Source organism: Lytechinus pictus, chromosome 6, assembly GCF_037042905.1.
Source record: "Lytechinus pictus isolate F3 Inbred chromosome 6, Lp3.0, whole genome shotgun sequence".
Taxonomy (NCBI): domain Eukaryota; kingdom Metazoa; phylum Echinodermata; class Echinoidea; order Temnopleuroida; family Toxopneustidae; genus Lytechinus; species Lytechinus pictus.
The window spans coordinates 25,051,574-25,070,015 of NC_087250.1; the positions used below are offsets into that span (position 1 = coordinate 25,051,574).

General features: G+C 37.5%; 1 protein-coding gene across 1 annotated transcript; it reads left to right on the forward strand.

Annotated features, from left to right (window-relative positions):
* Nucleotides 1-5,269: 5,269 nt before the first annotated feature.
* On the forward strand, nucleotides 5,270-11,768 carry LOC129263976 (uncharacterized). The gene is made up of 7 exons (XM_064100581.1): nucleotides 5,270-5,331; nucleotides 6,558-6,628; nucleotides 7,254-7,342; nucleotides 7,718-7,821; nucleotides 8,403-8,506; nucleotides 9,405-10,409; nucleotides 11,575-11,768. The coding sequence occupies exons 1-7, from the start codon at nucleotides 5,281-5,283 to the stop codon at nucleotides 11,660-11,662; spliced, it is 1,512 nt and encodes a 503-aa protein (XP_063956651.1). The 5' UTR covers nucleotides 5,270-5,280; the 3' UTR covers nucleotides 11,663-11,768.
* Nucleotides 11,769-18,442: the final 6,674 nt, after the last annotated feature.

Sequence of the window (18,442 nt, forward strand, 5' to 3'; positions counted from 1 at the left end):
GTGAAATTATCAGTCAAGAGGGATGCATTATTGGGGCTTCGTAGGATCAACGGACGCGCTCGACGCACTCGCAATGGTATGTAGGGATTTTGATAGAGCAAATACCGAATGTACCGTTGTCCCTATTTTGAGCACCGGAACCCACCACACCAGCACCACGAGTATCGCGGATGATTCTTCCCGAAACTTCCCGGGAGGCATTCTTCATTGTGCTGTCGGGGGGCGGGCGCGGATCTCGAAACTGATCTGATTGAACACTCACACTCACAGACACAGTCACAGCATTACGAATATTACGAATTCAACGAATCCCATCCTTTGGGCCTAAGACCATCACCGCTAATCATTTTATAAACAGAGCGCTGGCAGCTGACGCCCATCAAGGCTCAAGCCGGTCGTAAAACACGCTCTCACTGATGGACAGCGGAAATCAATTGTTGTACGCTGCTCCTACCCATTGCCATTGGCATTGCGATGTTGTTCGTTCACTTTATCAAAAGCAACGCACAGCAGCGAACGTTAGCGCTATGAAAATGATAGCAGAAACAAGAAAACAGGCGTGCATAAACGTATTTTTTACGTACATCGCAAACAACCACACATGAAATGCATTGACATCACCTTGCAGATCCGTATATCTACGGCAAAAAAGCAGTTGAAATTTGACGGAGAAATGTGCGGAAAAACGTTAAAATGCATCTTTTTCGGACAGTATTGATGTCAATAGTAGCGCTTACCTTCGGTCAGAAGTTGATTTTCATTTGGGCATAAAATTCCACAGGATTGATGAAATTTAACAGGATTTTTTTGATGGTCAGACGACAATCGCACATTATAGACAGCCTAAAATAATGTACTGAAAAACCAGATATGAATTGCGCATTGCATTCTAGGTAATGTAGGGACTTTCCCTATTGGCAATCGGGGCTAAAACATGACCGTCTTTGGTCGAAAGAGGGCCAGTGATCGATCGGTGACGATCAATGGCCGAAGGAGCTTGTGTAAACAATCGCCCCGGGCGGTCGTAGTAAAAATTTGATTCTGCGTCTATCAGTGTCAGCAAGGCTCCATGACTTCTTCATCATGGAGCCTTGCTGACACTGATAGACGCAGAATCGAATCGAGACCTAGTAGACACCTGGGGAGCGTTTCATGAAAGGACTTGTCAGACGTTTTATCCGACAAGTCCCGTTTTATCCGACAGTTACCATAGTAACAGTGGCCCTCAGCCAATGCGAATCAAGGAAAGATGTCATATCTGACAACTTGTCGTACAAAAATGTTGATGAAACGTTTGTTTCGAGGAGTTTTTAAACATTACATTTTTTTTTTCAATTTCTCCTCGTACACAGACGGCTCGCTAGCGTGCTGCCGCCACTAGGTGAGTTACAATGCAAAATCCCCCGACGGGGCTCATTGATTTTTGTCTTTATTTCATAAAATATATAAAAAGAACTGTACCAAAATAAAGCTTATTCCGTTTGGGCCTGAAATGCACCAAAACGGGAAAAATAAACTTAAAAGGGGAAAAAACAGTGACTTACTTTGGCTGTCGCGCAACTTCATTTCTCTGTTTTATCCGAACTTAATACATAAACATATGGCCATTGAGTCCCCTGTACAGATCACGCTAGAACTTGGTCTCTGTATTTGGTGAGTGAAGCCAACGGAGTTCAGCGGAACAACCAACATAACAGAGACCGAAGCTTTTGGTCTAATACCTGGATGGATTTCCCTCGTGAAATCGGTTTGTACGGGTGAATTTTATTGATATTTGAACCCGCTCACACATATTGTGAGGTAGTATTAGTATACTAACCTCGCACCATGAACCGCGTTTGGCAGTGGATTTCTAACTACATGTAGTGGATCGCGCGTGCTGGGATCCCACTTCTTGGGCCCGTTGCATAAAACTTTTTACCTGAGAAAACTTTTACCGGAGTTTTTGCCCTGTGTTAAAGTCAATGGCAGAAATCAGACTAACCTTAGTTTTTAATAGTTTTTACCAGAGTTTTCTCAGGTAAAAAGTTTTATGCAACAGGCCCCTGGTGTCCACAAATTTTCTTGGCTTGAGTGATTTGAACCTTCAAACGCCTAGTGCGTATGAAGGTTCCAAAAAATGGGTTAATATTAAATAAAAAAGTGAAAATTTTAAGTTTTCTTACCAGGCCGATCTCGTGTAGATCCCTCGATCCGTTTGTCAACAAAGCAAATTATACCATAGGTCTGACCCTTGAACCGCTTCGTTATGACGTACATTCGATTAGCGATGTTACAAAATGCCGTTTTGAAGAACAATTTAGAGATACAAATTATGAATAATTATTATTTGAATGAACCCTTGAGTGTGTTTGAAGTGCAGCTGTGACTGAGTGTGTAGAATGAGCGGCTGAGGTTGAGAGCTCTGCCTCTGACTCGGTCTGAGATGAGGTGTGCCAATTATCAACTCTCTCCACAATCTGAACTTTTTAACTCCTTCTTCAGCGTTAGCCATTATCTTCAGACACTCACTTTTATTTAACTCATCATTATATTGTATTAGGAGTGGGCTATATACATGGGTCAAAAATACTTTTTTTGTAATTTCAATATGACAACAGTTTTTTTTTATTCCTTGTAATGTATCTCAACATGAAATGACAATATTTTTTGTCTCGGGTCCGAGAAAAAAGTGTGCCGGGCCAAAATCCAAAATGGCCGCCAAAACCCCCCAAAATCACAGTTTTGGCCACAACTTCTTTATTTGGTGGTCTTTTTCTCTGGTTTTGGTGTCTATTCATATGCTTTGGGGGGCAGGCAATTAGTTTTTCCTATGATTAGTACTTTTAAACCATTATTTGTAGAGTTAAAAGGTAATTATACCTAAATTTTCACATTTTTATAGTTTTTTTTCAGCCAAAAAGTAGGTTTTATCGTCCTGGGGTTCTTGGATATTAGATGGTACGAGGTCAACAATAGAAAGCAGCTTCATATAGCTATATTGCTTTTATTCCTCTACTTTGAGTTTTACGGATATTTGTGAAATATATATCTTATTAAATAAAAAATGTCAATTATCCATTGGGCCTATACAATACATGTATACAATGTACTGTACATACTGCACTGCATAAATGCATTGGCCACCATGACAGCTAACAAGGCCTGTATAAACTATAGTGTCATAGAAGTGACCTCTCAGGTTTAGAATTAGATGCCTCAGAAATTGAAGATATGTTTTGTCTCAGAAATTGAGGACGTTTTGTCAAATACGGTATGCTAATTCAGGGGGCGGAGAGAGGTAATTAACCCCACATCATGGCATTTTAGCTATTCTGATCCACGTTGCATAAAGATTTACCATTATGTTAACTTAACTTAATGGTAACTTGCATGGAATCCTTGATTCTGATTTGCTGTTGATCAGCGTTACCATGATAGTTAACTGACCCCATAAATATAGGCCAGTTTAGACACCACAACCAGGTAAAAAAAGGCCTCCAAATGGAGAAGATATAGATATGGTTAAAAATGTGATGTACTGTACGTATATGATATGTGATATTTTTGTGCAATTTACGTTGCTGGTTTCATCATGTATTATATATCAGCTGACAAGCAATCAAATTCACAATCTAATTCTAAACATTAGGAGCCCCTTTCTATGACACTATATAGTTTATATACATGTACAGTCCTTTTCATATGTCATGGTGGTCATTGCATGGATATACGCAGTGTAGTATGTACAGTAAATCGTATACCGTATAGCCCCTATGGATATATGACATTTTCTTTTATTTGATAAGATATATTTCACAAATATCCGTAAAACCCAAAGTAGAGGAATAAAATCAATATAGCTATATAAAGCTGACTGCTACTGTTCAACTGGTATCGTCTAATATTCAAGAACCACATAACGATGAAACTTACTTTTTGGCTAAAAAAAATGGCTTTAAAAATTGGTAAATTTAAGTAAAATCACCTTATAACTCTACAAATAATGATTTGAAAGTACTTAGTTTAGGAAAAACAAGTTACCTGCCCCCAGAAACATATGAATAGACACCAAAACCAGAGAAAAAGACCATCAAATTAAAAAGTTGTGGCCCAAAATGTGATTTTGGGGGGTTTTGGCGGCCATTTTGGATTTTGGCCCGGCACACTTTTTTCTCGGACCCGAGACAAAAAATATTGTCATTTCATGTTGAGATAAGGTAAAAGGAACACAAAAAAAACTGTTGTCACAGTAAAACAAAAAATCAACCATTTATAGCCCACTCCTAATTGTATTGTGCTTTCCAACTTACTTTTCTAATTTTCATTTCCTTTTGGAGTAGAGTCTAACATTAGATGATTTTGACTTTTGTTTTTTCATTTATTTTTCCCAACTTCCCAAATAAATCTTGGAAGCTCATTTTTATCATGTAGACCTCTAGACCTATATAATAGAAAAAAAAACTAATTAAAAGGCCTAAGTACTAGTCACTGATTTCTTTAGACTGATACTCATTATTGGAAAGGGGGGGGGCAATATTTTCCATGTATGGTAGTGGATCGTATTACCGAACATTTTTCATGAATTCAATCATGTCAAACACATTATTCTCATAAAATTCACCAAACTTTCAATTACCTAAAATATAAATACCTAAAATTTTTGCCAAAATCGTTTTTCCTTTTTACGATATTAGCTTCCAATCAGACCCCTCTTCGCATGTGAAATATTTTGGTCACTTGAAAAAGGTATCGTATTACAGAACGTGTGTTTTCTATGGGAAAAGTTGAGAAAACAACAAAATTACTGATGAGCTATTTTACCATATTTTATTATTTTTGGAATATTAATACTTTGAAAATGTGTTTTGGACCATTTTTCATCATCTTTCTATTCAAGTTCCCTTTGGAAGAATGTTGCAAAGTATGAAATTATTTTGTGACGCCACGATGCGCGCGTTCGGTAATACAAGGCCGGTCGGTGATACAATCACTCACTATACTATCTGCTCATCAATATCACATTTTTTCATTTGCCACCAAATCCAAAAATTAATTCCCTTTTGCAATTGCAAGTACCGGTAATGAAAACAAAATTGAAGACAGTTGTCTCCCAAATTGAAGACTTTCACTGAAATTACATGCAGGCGCCATAATTCTTACAAAAGTCTTGCATATTTATGACATTGCTCCGGTCTGATTTGATTATCAGAAAAAAAAAGTTTAGCTTAATTAATCCTACCCATTTTTTTTTTTTTTTTTTTTTCTCTGTCCCTCATTTGCAGATACCAAAATCTAAAGATGTCATTCAAGAGAGAAGGAGATGATGGTTCACAGTTGAACCTTCTTAAGGTTTGTATTGCAGGTTATTAAATGAAGTATAATAAATTATAATGAAAAATTAAGTTATCACTTTGTTTTGTTTAGGCCTATGTACAATTTTCTATTGTATTTTTTCATCTTTGTGTATTTTTATTTATAAAGCCATTTGTTATTGGAAACCAAATTTCTTTTTATGCATACATTGACCAATAAAATAATCTTCAATCTCATTTTATATACAAGGAAAAAAATGCCCAGGGACTCGGGGATGATTCCCTCTGAACAAAAGTATAAAGCGCCTAAAAAACAAAGCAAAAAGGCCCTAGATTGCTTGAAATTCCCATTTAGGTCCAATGTAATCATAATGGTGTAGCAAATTTTGGCTGATGATCTCAACAAGGAGCATTGTCATTATCATGGGCAGAAATCCCAGATGGGACATGTCCCCCCTACTCAAAATAGTAGGGGGGGGGGGACACACTATCAAATGTCCCCTTACTATTTGTGGTCTTTTATGATAAAAAGAAATGCGTCATTCAAAATCAAAATAAAACATGTATTTTAGGACGAAATGGTATTATAACCTTTTATTTTTTGCTTGTCAAATTTATTTTCGTCCAAATGACCTTAAATTTGGGGTGATAACATTTTTTTGTTTGCTTGTCAAATTTTCCAGCCCTTGTCCCCTACCTTTTGGGAGAGATTTCCGCCCCTGGTCATTACAAAGTGAAAACCATGCTTGTACACAAAGTATTGTTTTTCACAGACAGGCATACATTAAAATAGGTATATCATCAATATTGAAGGGAAAAGGGTATACTTTTCAATCATATATCAACTTATCACAAAAAGTAGAATATTTAAAGCATTACTTGGTGTTAATATTTTTGTGTAGGGTACTCTGAAATAGGATGATTACTAAACTCTATTTTGAAAGTCCATATTGTATATCGTAAGTTGATGTACATAATTGATGAATTCTATATTTAAACCCTACAACTCTGTACACTGTACTGATCTACATGATTTTGTATTATTGTAATGAGATTGTAAATTGGACTTTTCAGCTCTGTTGTTAGCAGATGTGTACTATATACCAACATATAAAATAATAAATGAAATAAATATAGGGTCCACCTTGTAATGAGTGTAAGATCCCCCACCCAGGCTTCGTAGAGAAAATGAATTTTTTATCTTAACCAGTGTGTCTGTGTTAAAAAGTTTAATATTATTTTTATTTGTGTTTTAATTTGTAGAAACGGAGAGTAGCTGAACTGTTGGCTAAGGATATCCCAGATGATGAAGCAATGCTTATGAGCAATGGAAGGTTGGTATGTCAGGCAAACTCAAATGGAGTCGAGGCTGGCCTCAAGGCCACTTTTGGTCGGCCTTGACCTCGATCGGGCCCAGTAGTATGAAGAGAGTCAAGGGAAGACACTTTCACCTGGAGAAATGACTCCTGATGATTGCAAGTATGTGTTTGCCATTGTCTGATGAAATATTGAATGCTTGGGATTTTATTGAATTATTTTCAAATTCCTGAAAATATATATATATAATTTTAATATGTCAAATGACATGTGGGGAAGCTGCTTACTTTTTATGTCATAAAACAAAAAAACTGAAATGTCCCATTCTTAGATTGATTTTTGCCAAACCATTGTCAAAGGGTTTTTTTTTTTTTTTTTGCTCTAGCTCAAATTTATTTACACAGATTTACATTATTATGGCTAACTTCCCTAGTATGGCGTCCTGTCATCAGTCAATTCTTGATAAAGCTGGTTGTAAGAGAAAAACATGGTAAATGGTGAGGGTTTTTGCTAAGAAAGCATTAATTCCTATAAGCAAGCAACCAGAGGACCGACGGTTTAACGTCCTGTCCGAGATGATTAAGAACACTATCAGAACAAAGTTATTGCTTAATTACTGCTTTTTATCATTTGAACACCCAGGTATGCGTGTACGGTTTGCCATTATAAACCAGTCTTCGACACCGTTGATATGCTGACAGTTCACCGAGCTGGAAAGAAACATCATCATGGTATGTACTGTGTCACCTCTTCTAATATAAATGCATTAAAGGATCCCTGTAATACACTGTGCTAAATATAACTCGGTGTCTAGATATTTAAAAAAATATTTGTTATACATATTTATATATATAGGTATCTATATTGCAAAATAAGTATAAAAGGTAATTTAAGCACATCTAATTTGCCTTTTTGATTTGAAGCGACAAAAAATCACTTTGCAAATAGTGTATGATGGTAGAATACATAAAAACAATTACTGTTAAAGCTATAAAAAATGGGTTATATTTATAAAAAAATAAATAAATAAGGGAATTACTCCAAGTATAAAAGGTTTTTAATTATTCAAATACATCATTTAATTTTGTTATCCCTTTTTTCTGTAGCTACTGAAAATCATTTTGCAAAGAAGAGAGAGCTCGCTTTGCTGGTCAGAGAGAGAAGACAAGAAGAAGAGATCAAGAGAGAGAGTGAGGAAGGAAAGAATCAGGTAATAATAGATCTATACCCTAGCCATATGATCAATGGGTACGTTGGGTGAGCACCCCCACCCCTCTTGGAAAAGTAAATACCAAAAAAGGGAATTGTCGCCTGTTTTGGGAATTCAAATGCTTTTGTGTTTAGAAAATGTTTGACGAGGTAATGTTGAGCCTTCCACATTTGACCTTTTTTTTTATTGACAAAAAACAAATTTTTCACAAAGTGGACCCCCTAATAATCTTGTACAAACTTAAATATATAGTATCTGACATGCAGGCAGACTTCCATAAGTTGAACTTCTATATGTATATTCACCCAATTGAAGACATGTTTATACCAGATTTTGCAAAGCCTGTGTTGTATACCTTATTTCATTTTGAATTTCAATGAAGTCAAACAATTTTCAATGATCTCAATATAATAAGTTTAGGCAAATTTACTTGTATATTCAATGTACAGAGAGACTCTAGTTGAAATTGTGAATGAAGATGAGATGAATAGCACTATGACATCTTATCCAGAATAACAAAACAGGATGCAGAAATTATGAAATCATAATTATTACTTATTTTGTTTGTTTTTCTAATAAAGGAAACTGAGCCATCCCCCCTACTGCTGAAAGTGGAAGCGGCCAAAAGGCACACACTGTTGAAGGAAGCCCCATACAATCCTTGTCATACACACAGAAATGAAGGGTGAGTCTACTTTCTAAAGGGAGATTATTGTCTTGTTACAGAGGGGCTATTTTTATTTCTTTCACAGGTAATTTATCAGGGAATTATTATAATACAATCTGTTGCATTTATGATATGCTACACTGGTCTTTCACCAAATGCCCATACTCTCACATTTGTAAGCCTTTTATTATAAAATGCAAGACTGATAGTGATTGTCTATTCTCGTGCTAAATGAGGACCGAGTAGAAGTGAATTTTCTGTAAATGCTTTAATATCGACAAAGCGGCTGTTTGCTATTCCTCCCATTGTAACCAAAACGTATGGTGAGCGCTCATTTGCACATGCCTCTTCGGTCTTATGGAATGCACTTCCTAATTATGTGAGAAATATACATGATTTAGATTTGTATAAGACTTCCCTAAAAAAGTATCTGTTTTACTTGTAATGAATTCAGTGCCCAGCACTCTTTACTTGCTTTCTAATTTCTTTCGTTAGTTTCATCCAAGTGCATAGGGACATGCGTAGCTATGTGTTATGTGCTATAAAAGAACTGAATATTATTAATGTAAATCTACGAAGGTCAGATTTACAAATATATCTTGCTGACGAGTCCAAATGATTGAGAACTTGATATAGAAGTCGAGAACATGTGCATAAAATCATTTACAAACAGTTTTATGAAACACCACCGAGATTATTTAATAACATGTGTTACATCATGTAAACTTGCATACATATAAGGCATAGGCCAACCTTCTATAAGTCGAGTATTTGCCTGAAAGTCAAAGCAATTCTTTAGATATCATTATGCAAAACATGTTTTTTAGGCTTACATGATATTTTCAACAGATTTCCGTCGTCCCACTAGAAACGATTTAGGCAGAGTCACCTCTATTTTTTTAATTCATCTTTACAGACCTCAAAAGAAGTCAAAGAACAAGCTATTCTTCCAATCCATTCGGCAGATCATTTCTACCAATCAGACGGCAGGGAATTCAAGTCTAGCCAATCAGGACCAAGATCTATCACATTCTTCCCATGAACATGCTACAACTCTTGCTGCTCAACAGACTCCTCAACCAAGCTTTTCTAATGATCACCATCATGTTGCTATTGCCGGCCCTACAACTGCTCCTCGAAAGGCAGGTTTCAAGCCTGGTTTAAAGCCTAACCTACAGGCTCGAGCTCCAGGAGTTTCTAGCTTTCAAATCAGACCATACGTATCAAAAGCAAAGAGGAATGCAATAAATGATAAACCATGCTCTTCAAAACAACCAGATCATAAACCTACTTCAGGAAATCCAGAAACAACCTCATCCCCAGGTCCCTACAATGAATCATCCCTTTCAGTTCAAGATCAGTCGTCTGGAGGTGAGGTTGAGAACTCAGTTGAATTCATAAGGGAATTCCAAAGTACACAGAACTCAGATGTTTATGACAATGCCAGCATTACCAAGGTTAGACAGGTAAAAAATGAGAGGACCATGAAAGCAACTCCAGGCAGCTTCTTCCAGAGGGAATCAACAAGTGGCAACATGCAACAGTATTCCAGGTTAGATGTAGATGGTGGAGAGAAGGGTTCCAGGCAGCATGGACAAGGACCTGCACCGAAGCCTGAGTTTGTGAGGGGTTTCCAGGTGAGCGGCCAAAGGACTTCCCTTGAGCCTCAGGATGTGAGGGGTTTCCAGGAGTGTGGCAAAGGGACACTCCAACACCCTCAGGGTGTGAGGGGTATCCAGAGGTGCGGCCAAGGGTCTTCCCTGGAGCCTCAGGGTTTGAAGGATCTCCAAGAGTGCAGGAGAGGGGCCAGAGTAGAGGAACAGAGGACTAAACAAAGACTGGTAAAGACAAAGCAGAAGAGCAAATCAAAGATGACAGATGAGAAGAAGAAAGAACTCCAGAGATACTTAGATTTTACCAGGTATGTATAAAGTACCGAAGCAATGATGTCACCAAATAATTTCTTCACATTTCACTGGTTTTAGTACCACATTTTGACAAAGCATGAAAGACATCAAGCATCTACATTGGGTGGGAATCGGTCTATTAGGGCCCAAAGTGTGACTGTAAGTCCTCTCGCTTTGCCTCATTGAAATTAATCAGTATAAATCTTACAAAGAACTAAGCTATTTACATTGATTTCATTAGGGCCTATTGGTCACTCATTTGACCATACCTTGGGCCACCATGAACAAATTTGTGTTAAATTGGTGAGTGGATGTTAGTCATCATGCTGTCCCAACATTTGGTTATGAATATGCTGTATTGCACAAAGAGAAAATTATGATGTCACACTGCGGGAGTCTATAATAACACTTTTCCAGTTGATGACTATCTTTATAAGTGGAGATGGAGAGTAGGAGGGTTGGACTAGGGTTGGAGGATGCGCTTGAATCATGCAGAGTAGAGGAAGGAGGAAAGGTCAATAGACCAGTTCGTAGTTACTTCATGGACAATTTTGGTCAAATGACCTTTTATTTCTTTCATTATGATAGGCAGATTTCAAACTCAAAGCAAGATATTATGTAAGCATGCTGTACATAGCAAGATGAAGAAATTGAATAGATCAGGTGACTAGAATAGCACATCAATGAACACTCTATGAAGGTAGTTGTTGCAGTCCTACTTTGAATGCATAATAGGGCATGTTGTACAATTAAATTGGCAAAGAGTGAATTACCAGTCGTTCGTGGATGCATTGCTGTTTTTTGTGGATGTAAATGAAAAAACACAATCCAAAAGAATATATGAATAATCAAGACATCAAATATGGTACTTAAAATTTAAACCACTATGTCACTTTAGTACCAATGACCTTCCTCAGATCATGCGCAGAGTGGAACTACGAACTGGCTTTTTGCTATGAGTGTTAGAGGAAGCCGCCAAGCCGGCATCCCCGGTTGTCTTGGGCACAAAAGCGGAATTAATCATTTGACAACTTTTTTTAGCTGATTGACTCACTGTCTTGGCGCTTTCATTGATTGTAAACTGAAATGGAATTCTGGATTTCATCCTCCTAGTAAATCCCTTTCTTACTTTCACTCATGTTGTTCTTGTTTTATTTTGTATCGCCTTTGTTTTGACAGTTTTGGCTGGGTCCAAGACAACGGAGGTAACTGGGTCAAAGGTCAGGATGTGGAGTTTGATTCGGATGAAGAGCCACCAACATCTTAGACCATGTGCTCTTGGACATTTCACTTATTAAATGGAAAACAAGGTTCGTACTTGTTCAACACTTCTTCAATAGACAAAACAACAGCTCTGAGCAACCCTCTGATTGAAAGGCGCTTAAGGCGGGAGTCTGAAGCAATGTGACGATTGCAAGGTATATATCCACACACTGTTACTGTCAACCCTAGTCAGGTGAATGAATGCCTGGCATGATGCAGTCCTTGAAATAAGCTGTAAAAGATGCAGGCTAAATCTGGGATGAATGGTATCCAAGTATTTGAAAGTGCACAAGAATATGATATTCGATATACAAGAACTATGTAATATTGTATTATCATTTATTGTTCTTTGTGTCATTCTCCTTATTGCTATTGCATTATTATCCCAACCATGGTGTACCGGTAATATCCTTCAGCAAGAAATTTATCCACATTGGGCGGCACTCAACCCAGGTGAGGTGAATGGGTACCTGGCAGGATTAATTCCTTGAATCCACTGCGTGCTGAAAAGCAGCTCAAACTAAAGGAAGGATGATAATAATAACAATGCGCCTCATTTCTAGATAGATTGCGCAATATAATAATAATAATAATATAGGTATATTTACCCAGGGAAGCCACTTCAGTTCTGAAAACTGTTCTCCAGCGGGCCCTGCTATTATTATAAATGCCTAATATAAATGCCTATTATTATGTATAATTGGTAAATTTCCTTTAAGTTAACGAGTAGGTGTGTGATATATGTGCAGTAACGACTTCAAAAAAGATTGGGAATTCTCTGTCACAAAGATTTCCTTCTCCAGGCGGAGCCATTTCAACTTTAAAGATAAAGAATACATCCACGCTTTTCTTCTGAAAGAACTCCCTCCGATGAGGGCGGTAGACTGGGTCAACTTTATCAGAGATCACTTCCGATATTATGTGGCAGAGGTTTACAGCCCGTGGTTGACGCCCCCATGATGGAGATTTCGAGGTTGACGAGTCATTGTTCGGCAGATGGTACAAGTACTACAGAGGCAACCCGAATGTCAGCATGCATGAATTCATCCACACTAATATCGTGTTTACACTTGCATCGGCGCTTGATACAGAACCAAAAGCCAATGCAGAATCAGCGTTTGGTTTATCTTGCTCTGTTTTTACATGCTGTCACAGCTCGCAGAGCAGAATCGTCTCCCGGGACAAAAACCTGAAATGATCCGCGCACCAACAATATAAACGTCATGACAAAGACAACGCTGGATCTGTGCGCTTACAGGTACATCATAATGGTAGAAAAAATGAAATGCGTGCCAATTGCCGATGCAGAATCGGCTTTCTATTTACACGTAAAAAAAAGCTGATTCTGCATTGGCTTGCACCCTGTACCCACTACTTTGGTGGTACAAAATCGCTGATTCTGCACCGAGAGCCGATGCAAGTTAATCTTGTCTACACGCAACAAAAAGCAGATTCTGCATCGGCTCGCCGTTCATTACTGAATATCCTGCCTGAGGTTCAAGACCAAGGTTAATAGGTCATTTATGGTCAAAGAACTTTGGCCAAGTTGGGGGTATCTGTTGAATTACCTTAATAACTTTGAAAGTTTATGGATCTGATTCATGAAACTTGGACATAAGAGTCTTCTAGAAGTGGACTATTCTAGAAAGAAGGATAATGTTCTTTTTTAAGACAATTATACTAGAAGCTTCCAGAATAGTGAAAATTTATATATATAAGCTGGCAGTTTCTTCAAGCACTTCATCATATCAGATCAGAACTCAGTGTTTCACACCAGGATTTATGTCAGAGCATAGTTTATTTCCAACTGGAATACAACATTTATCTTCTGTAGAATTATTTACATGCCATCAATGAACCGTTTGCAGTTACTTTGAGAGAGGAATTCTCAGTTCTCATCGAGATCATCAACCTGTTTTAATGAACGCTTTTCAACCCATGGATTACTGAAATTGAATGTTAATCCTCATGAACATCGTCTTCACGGACATTTCAACTTGTTACAGTGACTCTTGCTGTTCATCACGCTTCAACATAAATTTCGTCATCGCCATCATTGTGAACTATAATTTAAGGAATCTTCGCCAACCAACTTGGATTTAATACAGGACTATCATAACTTTGGATCGCACATCTACATGTAACTCTTCAAAACATGTGAGATGTTTGTTTTTTGTTTTGGGTGTATGCTTGATCTATTTCCTGTAATAAAAAGGGAAATCCAATTTAAAACTAAATTTTCATTGTTATTTGTTGTAGTATCGTAACAACATTTGAATCTGCCTCATCAGGCATCCATATATAGAATGAGTGATGTGGAAGTTTTGAGACCATGGCTCCTTTAGATAAATAAAGACTTACATATTATTTACAATTTGGATAATCCAGAGCATTAATTACAAGAAATTTGGTAGCATTGAAAAAAAAATCATATCTATGTTTATACTTGAATTTATTGTATGTTTCATGAAAATCTTGACATTTGATTGGCTGATGAACCATGTTACCATGGTAGTTGCAGTAGTTACAAATTTACAATAGTTGTAAGTTGTAACTCATTGTGAAGTGGGTGCTAGAACATGCAAAGAATGCATAATTCATATATTTATCCTTCAGTTTTACCTAAACTTGACCAATATCAATCAGAATGAGTCCATGTATTTTATATACATGTACTTGTATACTTATATACAGTAATTCAGTGAGATTTGACAGAGGAAGAAGGAGAACAACGAAAAGAAGGAGGATGGATGAGGAGGAGAAGAACAAGAATATGAAAGATAAGAATAAGGAGAAGAAGGACAAGAAAACTTCAGTTTACTTTAATTTAACCAAAGCTCATAATTTGGTGTGTATGATACTAGCATGGATCCCAGGAAGCCTATTGATTTTGAGGTCAAAAGGTCAAAGTCACAGTGACATGTTTTTATCTTACCCTTCTGCAGTCCTTGTAAACTCGATAATTTTAGTTTAATTTGACCTAGGCTCATATAATTTGGTGTGTATAATACTAGCATGGATCCCAGGAAGCCTAGTGATTTTGAGGTCCAATGGTCAAGGTCACAATTGACATGTTTTCATCTTACCCTTCTGCAGTCCTTGTAAAAGCCATAACTTCAGTTTAAATTAGTCGAGGCTCATATAAGTTGGTGTGTATAATACTAGCATGGATCCCAGGAAACCTTTTGATTTGGAGGTCAAGGTCATATTGACATGTTTTCATCTTACCCTTCTAAAGTCTTTGTACAAGTAAACGTGATATTTCCAGTTTAGCCATGGTTTAACTTAACCCTAATTCTCCCGGGGGGGGGGGGGGGGGGGGGCTTTAATGTAAAAAAACAAAGAAATATATAAGAAATTCATAAAACAATAAAATACATAAGAAATTGATTTCCAAACCGAAGTTTTTAATTTCCATTTTTAAGAATGCTACAAAGAATATTTTTACAAAAATAAGCATTCTAGGAGCTTTATTTAGTGAATTAGAGCAAAAAATATGATTTATGCATAAATTAGCATAATTCATATAAAATAAAATCTCATTATTTTGGAAAATTTTACCATACAGCCTTGTAGATTACATCGCACACTACCAGCGTGCAAATGTTTGCGTCGCTCGCGCGATCGGCGGCCGAGATCTTAGGGGGGGGGGCTATTATGGCCCCCCCCCCCCCCGGAATGACAAGAATCAAAATACCCCGGGAGATTTAGGGTTAACCTAGGCTCAGCTAATTTGGTGTGTATGATACTTGCATGGAACCCAGGAAGCCTAGTGATTTTGAGGTCAAAAGGTGGAAGGTCAAGGTCACAGTGACGTTTTCATCTTACCCTTCTGCAGTTTTTGTAACCGCGATACCTTCAGTTTAACTTAACCTCGGCTCATATAATTTGATGTGTATGATTATGATACCAGCATTGATCCCAAGAAGCCTTTTGATTTTGAGGTCAAGGTCATATTGACATGTTTTCATCTTACCCTTCTAAAGTCTTTGTACAAATAAACGTGATATTTTCAGTTTAGCCATGGTTTAACTTAACCTAGGCTCAGCTAATTTGGTGTGTATGATACTAGCATGGATCCCAGGAAGCCTAGTGATTTTGAGGTCCAATGGTCAAGGTCACACTTGACACGTTTTCATCTTACCCTTCTGCAGTCCTTGTAAACGCGATAACTTCAGTTTAACTTAGTCGAGGCTCATATAAGTTGGTGTGTATAATACTAGCATGGATCCCAGGAAGCCTTTTGATTTGGAGGTCAAGGTCATATTGACATGTTTTCATCTTACCCTTCTAAAGTCTTTGTACAAATAAACGTGATAACTTCAGTTTAGCCATGGTTTAACTTAACCTCGGCTCATATAATTTGATGTGTATGATACTAGCATGGATCCCAAGAAGTGATTTTGAGGTCAAGGTCATACTGACATATTTTTATCTTACCCTTCTTAAGTCTTTGTAAACGCAATAACTTAAATTCAACTAAACCTAAGCTCATATGATTTGGTGTGTACATGTATGATACTTGCATGGATCCCAGGAAGCCTATTGATTTTTAGGTCAAAAGTTCAAAGTTCAAGCCAAGCTCACAATAGGTGGTTTCAGACCGCCTCGAAGTTCGTCAGTTCCAGGTATTCTCTGATCGGGAAATTTACCCCGATCAGAAAATACCAGGTATTTTGGTAATGTGAAAGCAAACTACGCGTAATTTCCCCGGAAGAAAATACCCGCTAAATAGTAGGTACTTGGCGAAATTACGAGAACTTTCGCTGGGATTTTTCCAAGGTCGCAGGTATTTTGGCAATGTGAAAGCAATTTACGGGAACTTTTAGCCCAGCGTGTCGTTGGGCGCGGGCGCCGTGGGTGGCTGCTGGGCTAGTGGTTTTGAATCTCGCACCTTGTCTGCTTATTAGACCATACTGCGCATGCTCCTAACTTCAGGAATTTATCCCGAAGGGTATGTTTCGGGGCGGTGTGAATGCAGGAATAATTAATGGGTATTTTTCAGCCTAAAAATGTTCTCGTAATTTAACGGGGATTCTTGAGATCGAGGCGGTTTGAAACCACCTATAGACATGTTTTCATCTTACCCTTCTGAAGTCCTTGTAAATGCGATAACTTTATCTATGTTCATATAATTTGGTGTGTATGGTACTAGCATAGATCCTAGCAGTTCTATTGATTTTGAGGTCAGAAGGTTGAAGGTGAAGTCGCCACCTTCCACTTTTCTTACTTGACCAATAACTCCATTTTCCACGTTACAGGCGGGCGTATATTAAGCTCGCTTTAGCGACACTCTTGTTGAGTGTACGACAGCATTGATTTCACCACTGCAGCATTCATACTATTTTTATTCCTTGTATGAATTAATATTTCTCTTTTATTCCATCTTTTACAGAGCAAACTTTCTAATGGATCATGGTGAATGGAGCAATAGTGTGATGCTACTGGCCAGATACTCGTTTGTGGAGTTTGGTTGTAAGTCTTATGTTGCATTCCTGTTTAATGGGTGGATATTTCTCTATTCAAGCTGTCATGCTTTTATTTGCAGCAAACTTGAAAATGGGTTTGGTCACTGTGTAACCCGGTATGGTGGCTGGCTGTTTGATGAGCAAATAGTTAGAATTCATCTCATCATCATTTTGATTGCAGGAACTATCTTTATTTGGCTAGTCCTGGAGGATTGAAATACTAACCTACATATAATTATATGTGACATGTTTGTATGATAAGACATGGTGCATACAATCTGTTGTGGTCTAGCCTGAATAGAGCCAGTTCTGTTGTACACTGGTTTCTAAACCTTGTTAAATATCTTTAACACCCATGTTGAAACACCTTTCAGCCTCTGCATGCTTTTTTTTTTTAATTTTGCCCATAGATTTGTGAAGAGAAGGTAGTAATGTCCCTGTTTTTCATCTTTTTGTAATCCTTTGTCCCTGTATGAGTGGTTTAATGTTGATGAGGTTTGGGGCCTGGTTATTTGGTGTGTCTGGTGTACCTGCACCTTGAATACCATGACAGGAAACCATTAGGGAGCTCACTGGCCATGGTGCTAGAACAGTTCATACCCTAGTTATACCTGTATAACACCAAGGGGACCACTGTGAAAGCATGTATAATACAACTCCCAAGTATATTCTGTAATCTGATTGGTCCACATCGGATCACATGATATTCAACAACTTGCACTATTGCATCCAATATGCACTATCCTTCACTCTGACGTCAGAGTGCAGGATAGTGCGAGATCTGGAATTATCTAGAATTTAGATCAAATATAACATTCGAGGCAACTCAGTAACAAGGGGAGGAGGGATGGTCTAAAACAAACAATGCACACATTCTTGTGCATAGAGGACCTAAATAATGAACTCTGTGCTTGACTCGCCAAATGGATGTACCGCGGACCTCGGTGTGGTATATCCATTGGCGCTTCTCACACATTGTTCATTATTTGGCCCTGCATGCACACGCTTATGTGCATTGTTTGTATAATAGTCAAGGAAAGATGTAGCATGAACCCAAAAATAGTGTGATTTGATTTTAAATATTTTTTTTTTAAAGACAACACGAATACAGCATGCTTCATATACATTTATTAGTCCAAATTGTAAAGAAGGTGAGAGAAGTTTACTCTTGACACTTTTCTTGATGTTACATTATTATACATTGTTTAGCATTCAACTGATAATACATTTCTTCATGTGAGTACATATAACAGAAGTAAAAGACATACGATTCTAATATATGATTTACCTACACAATGTACATCTTTCTTTAGAAT

Excerpts from the sequence above, each read along its gene's own strand:
- LOC129263976 (XM_064100581.1), top strand. The coding sequence starts at position 5,281 with ATGTCATTCAAGAGAGAAGGAGATGATGGTTCACAGTTGAACCTTCTT. Across the intron at positions 7,822-8,402 it reads GTGAGGAAGGAAAGAATCAG|GAAACTGAGCCATCCCCCCT; the intron begins GTAATAATAGAT and ends TTTCTAATAAAG. Across the intron at positions 10,410-11,574 it reads AGATACTTAGATTTTACCAG|TTTTGGCTGGGTCCAAGACA; the intron begins GTATGTATAAAG and ends TTGTTTTGACAG.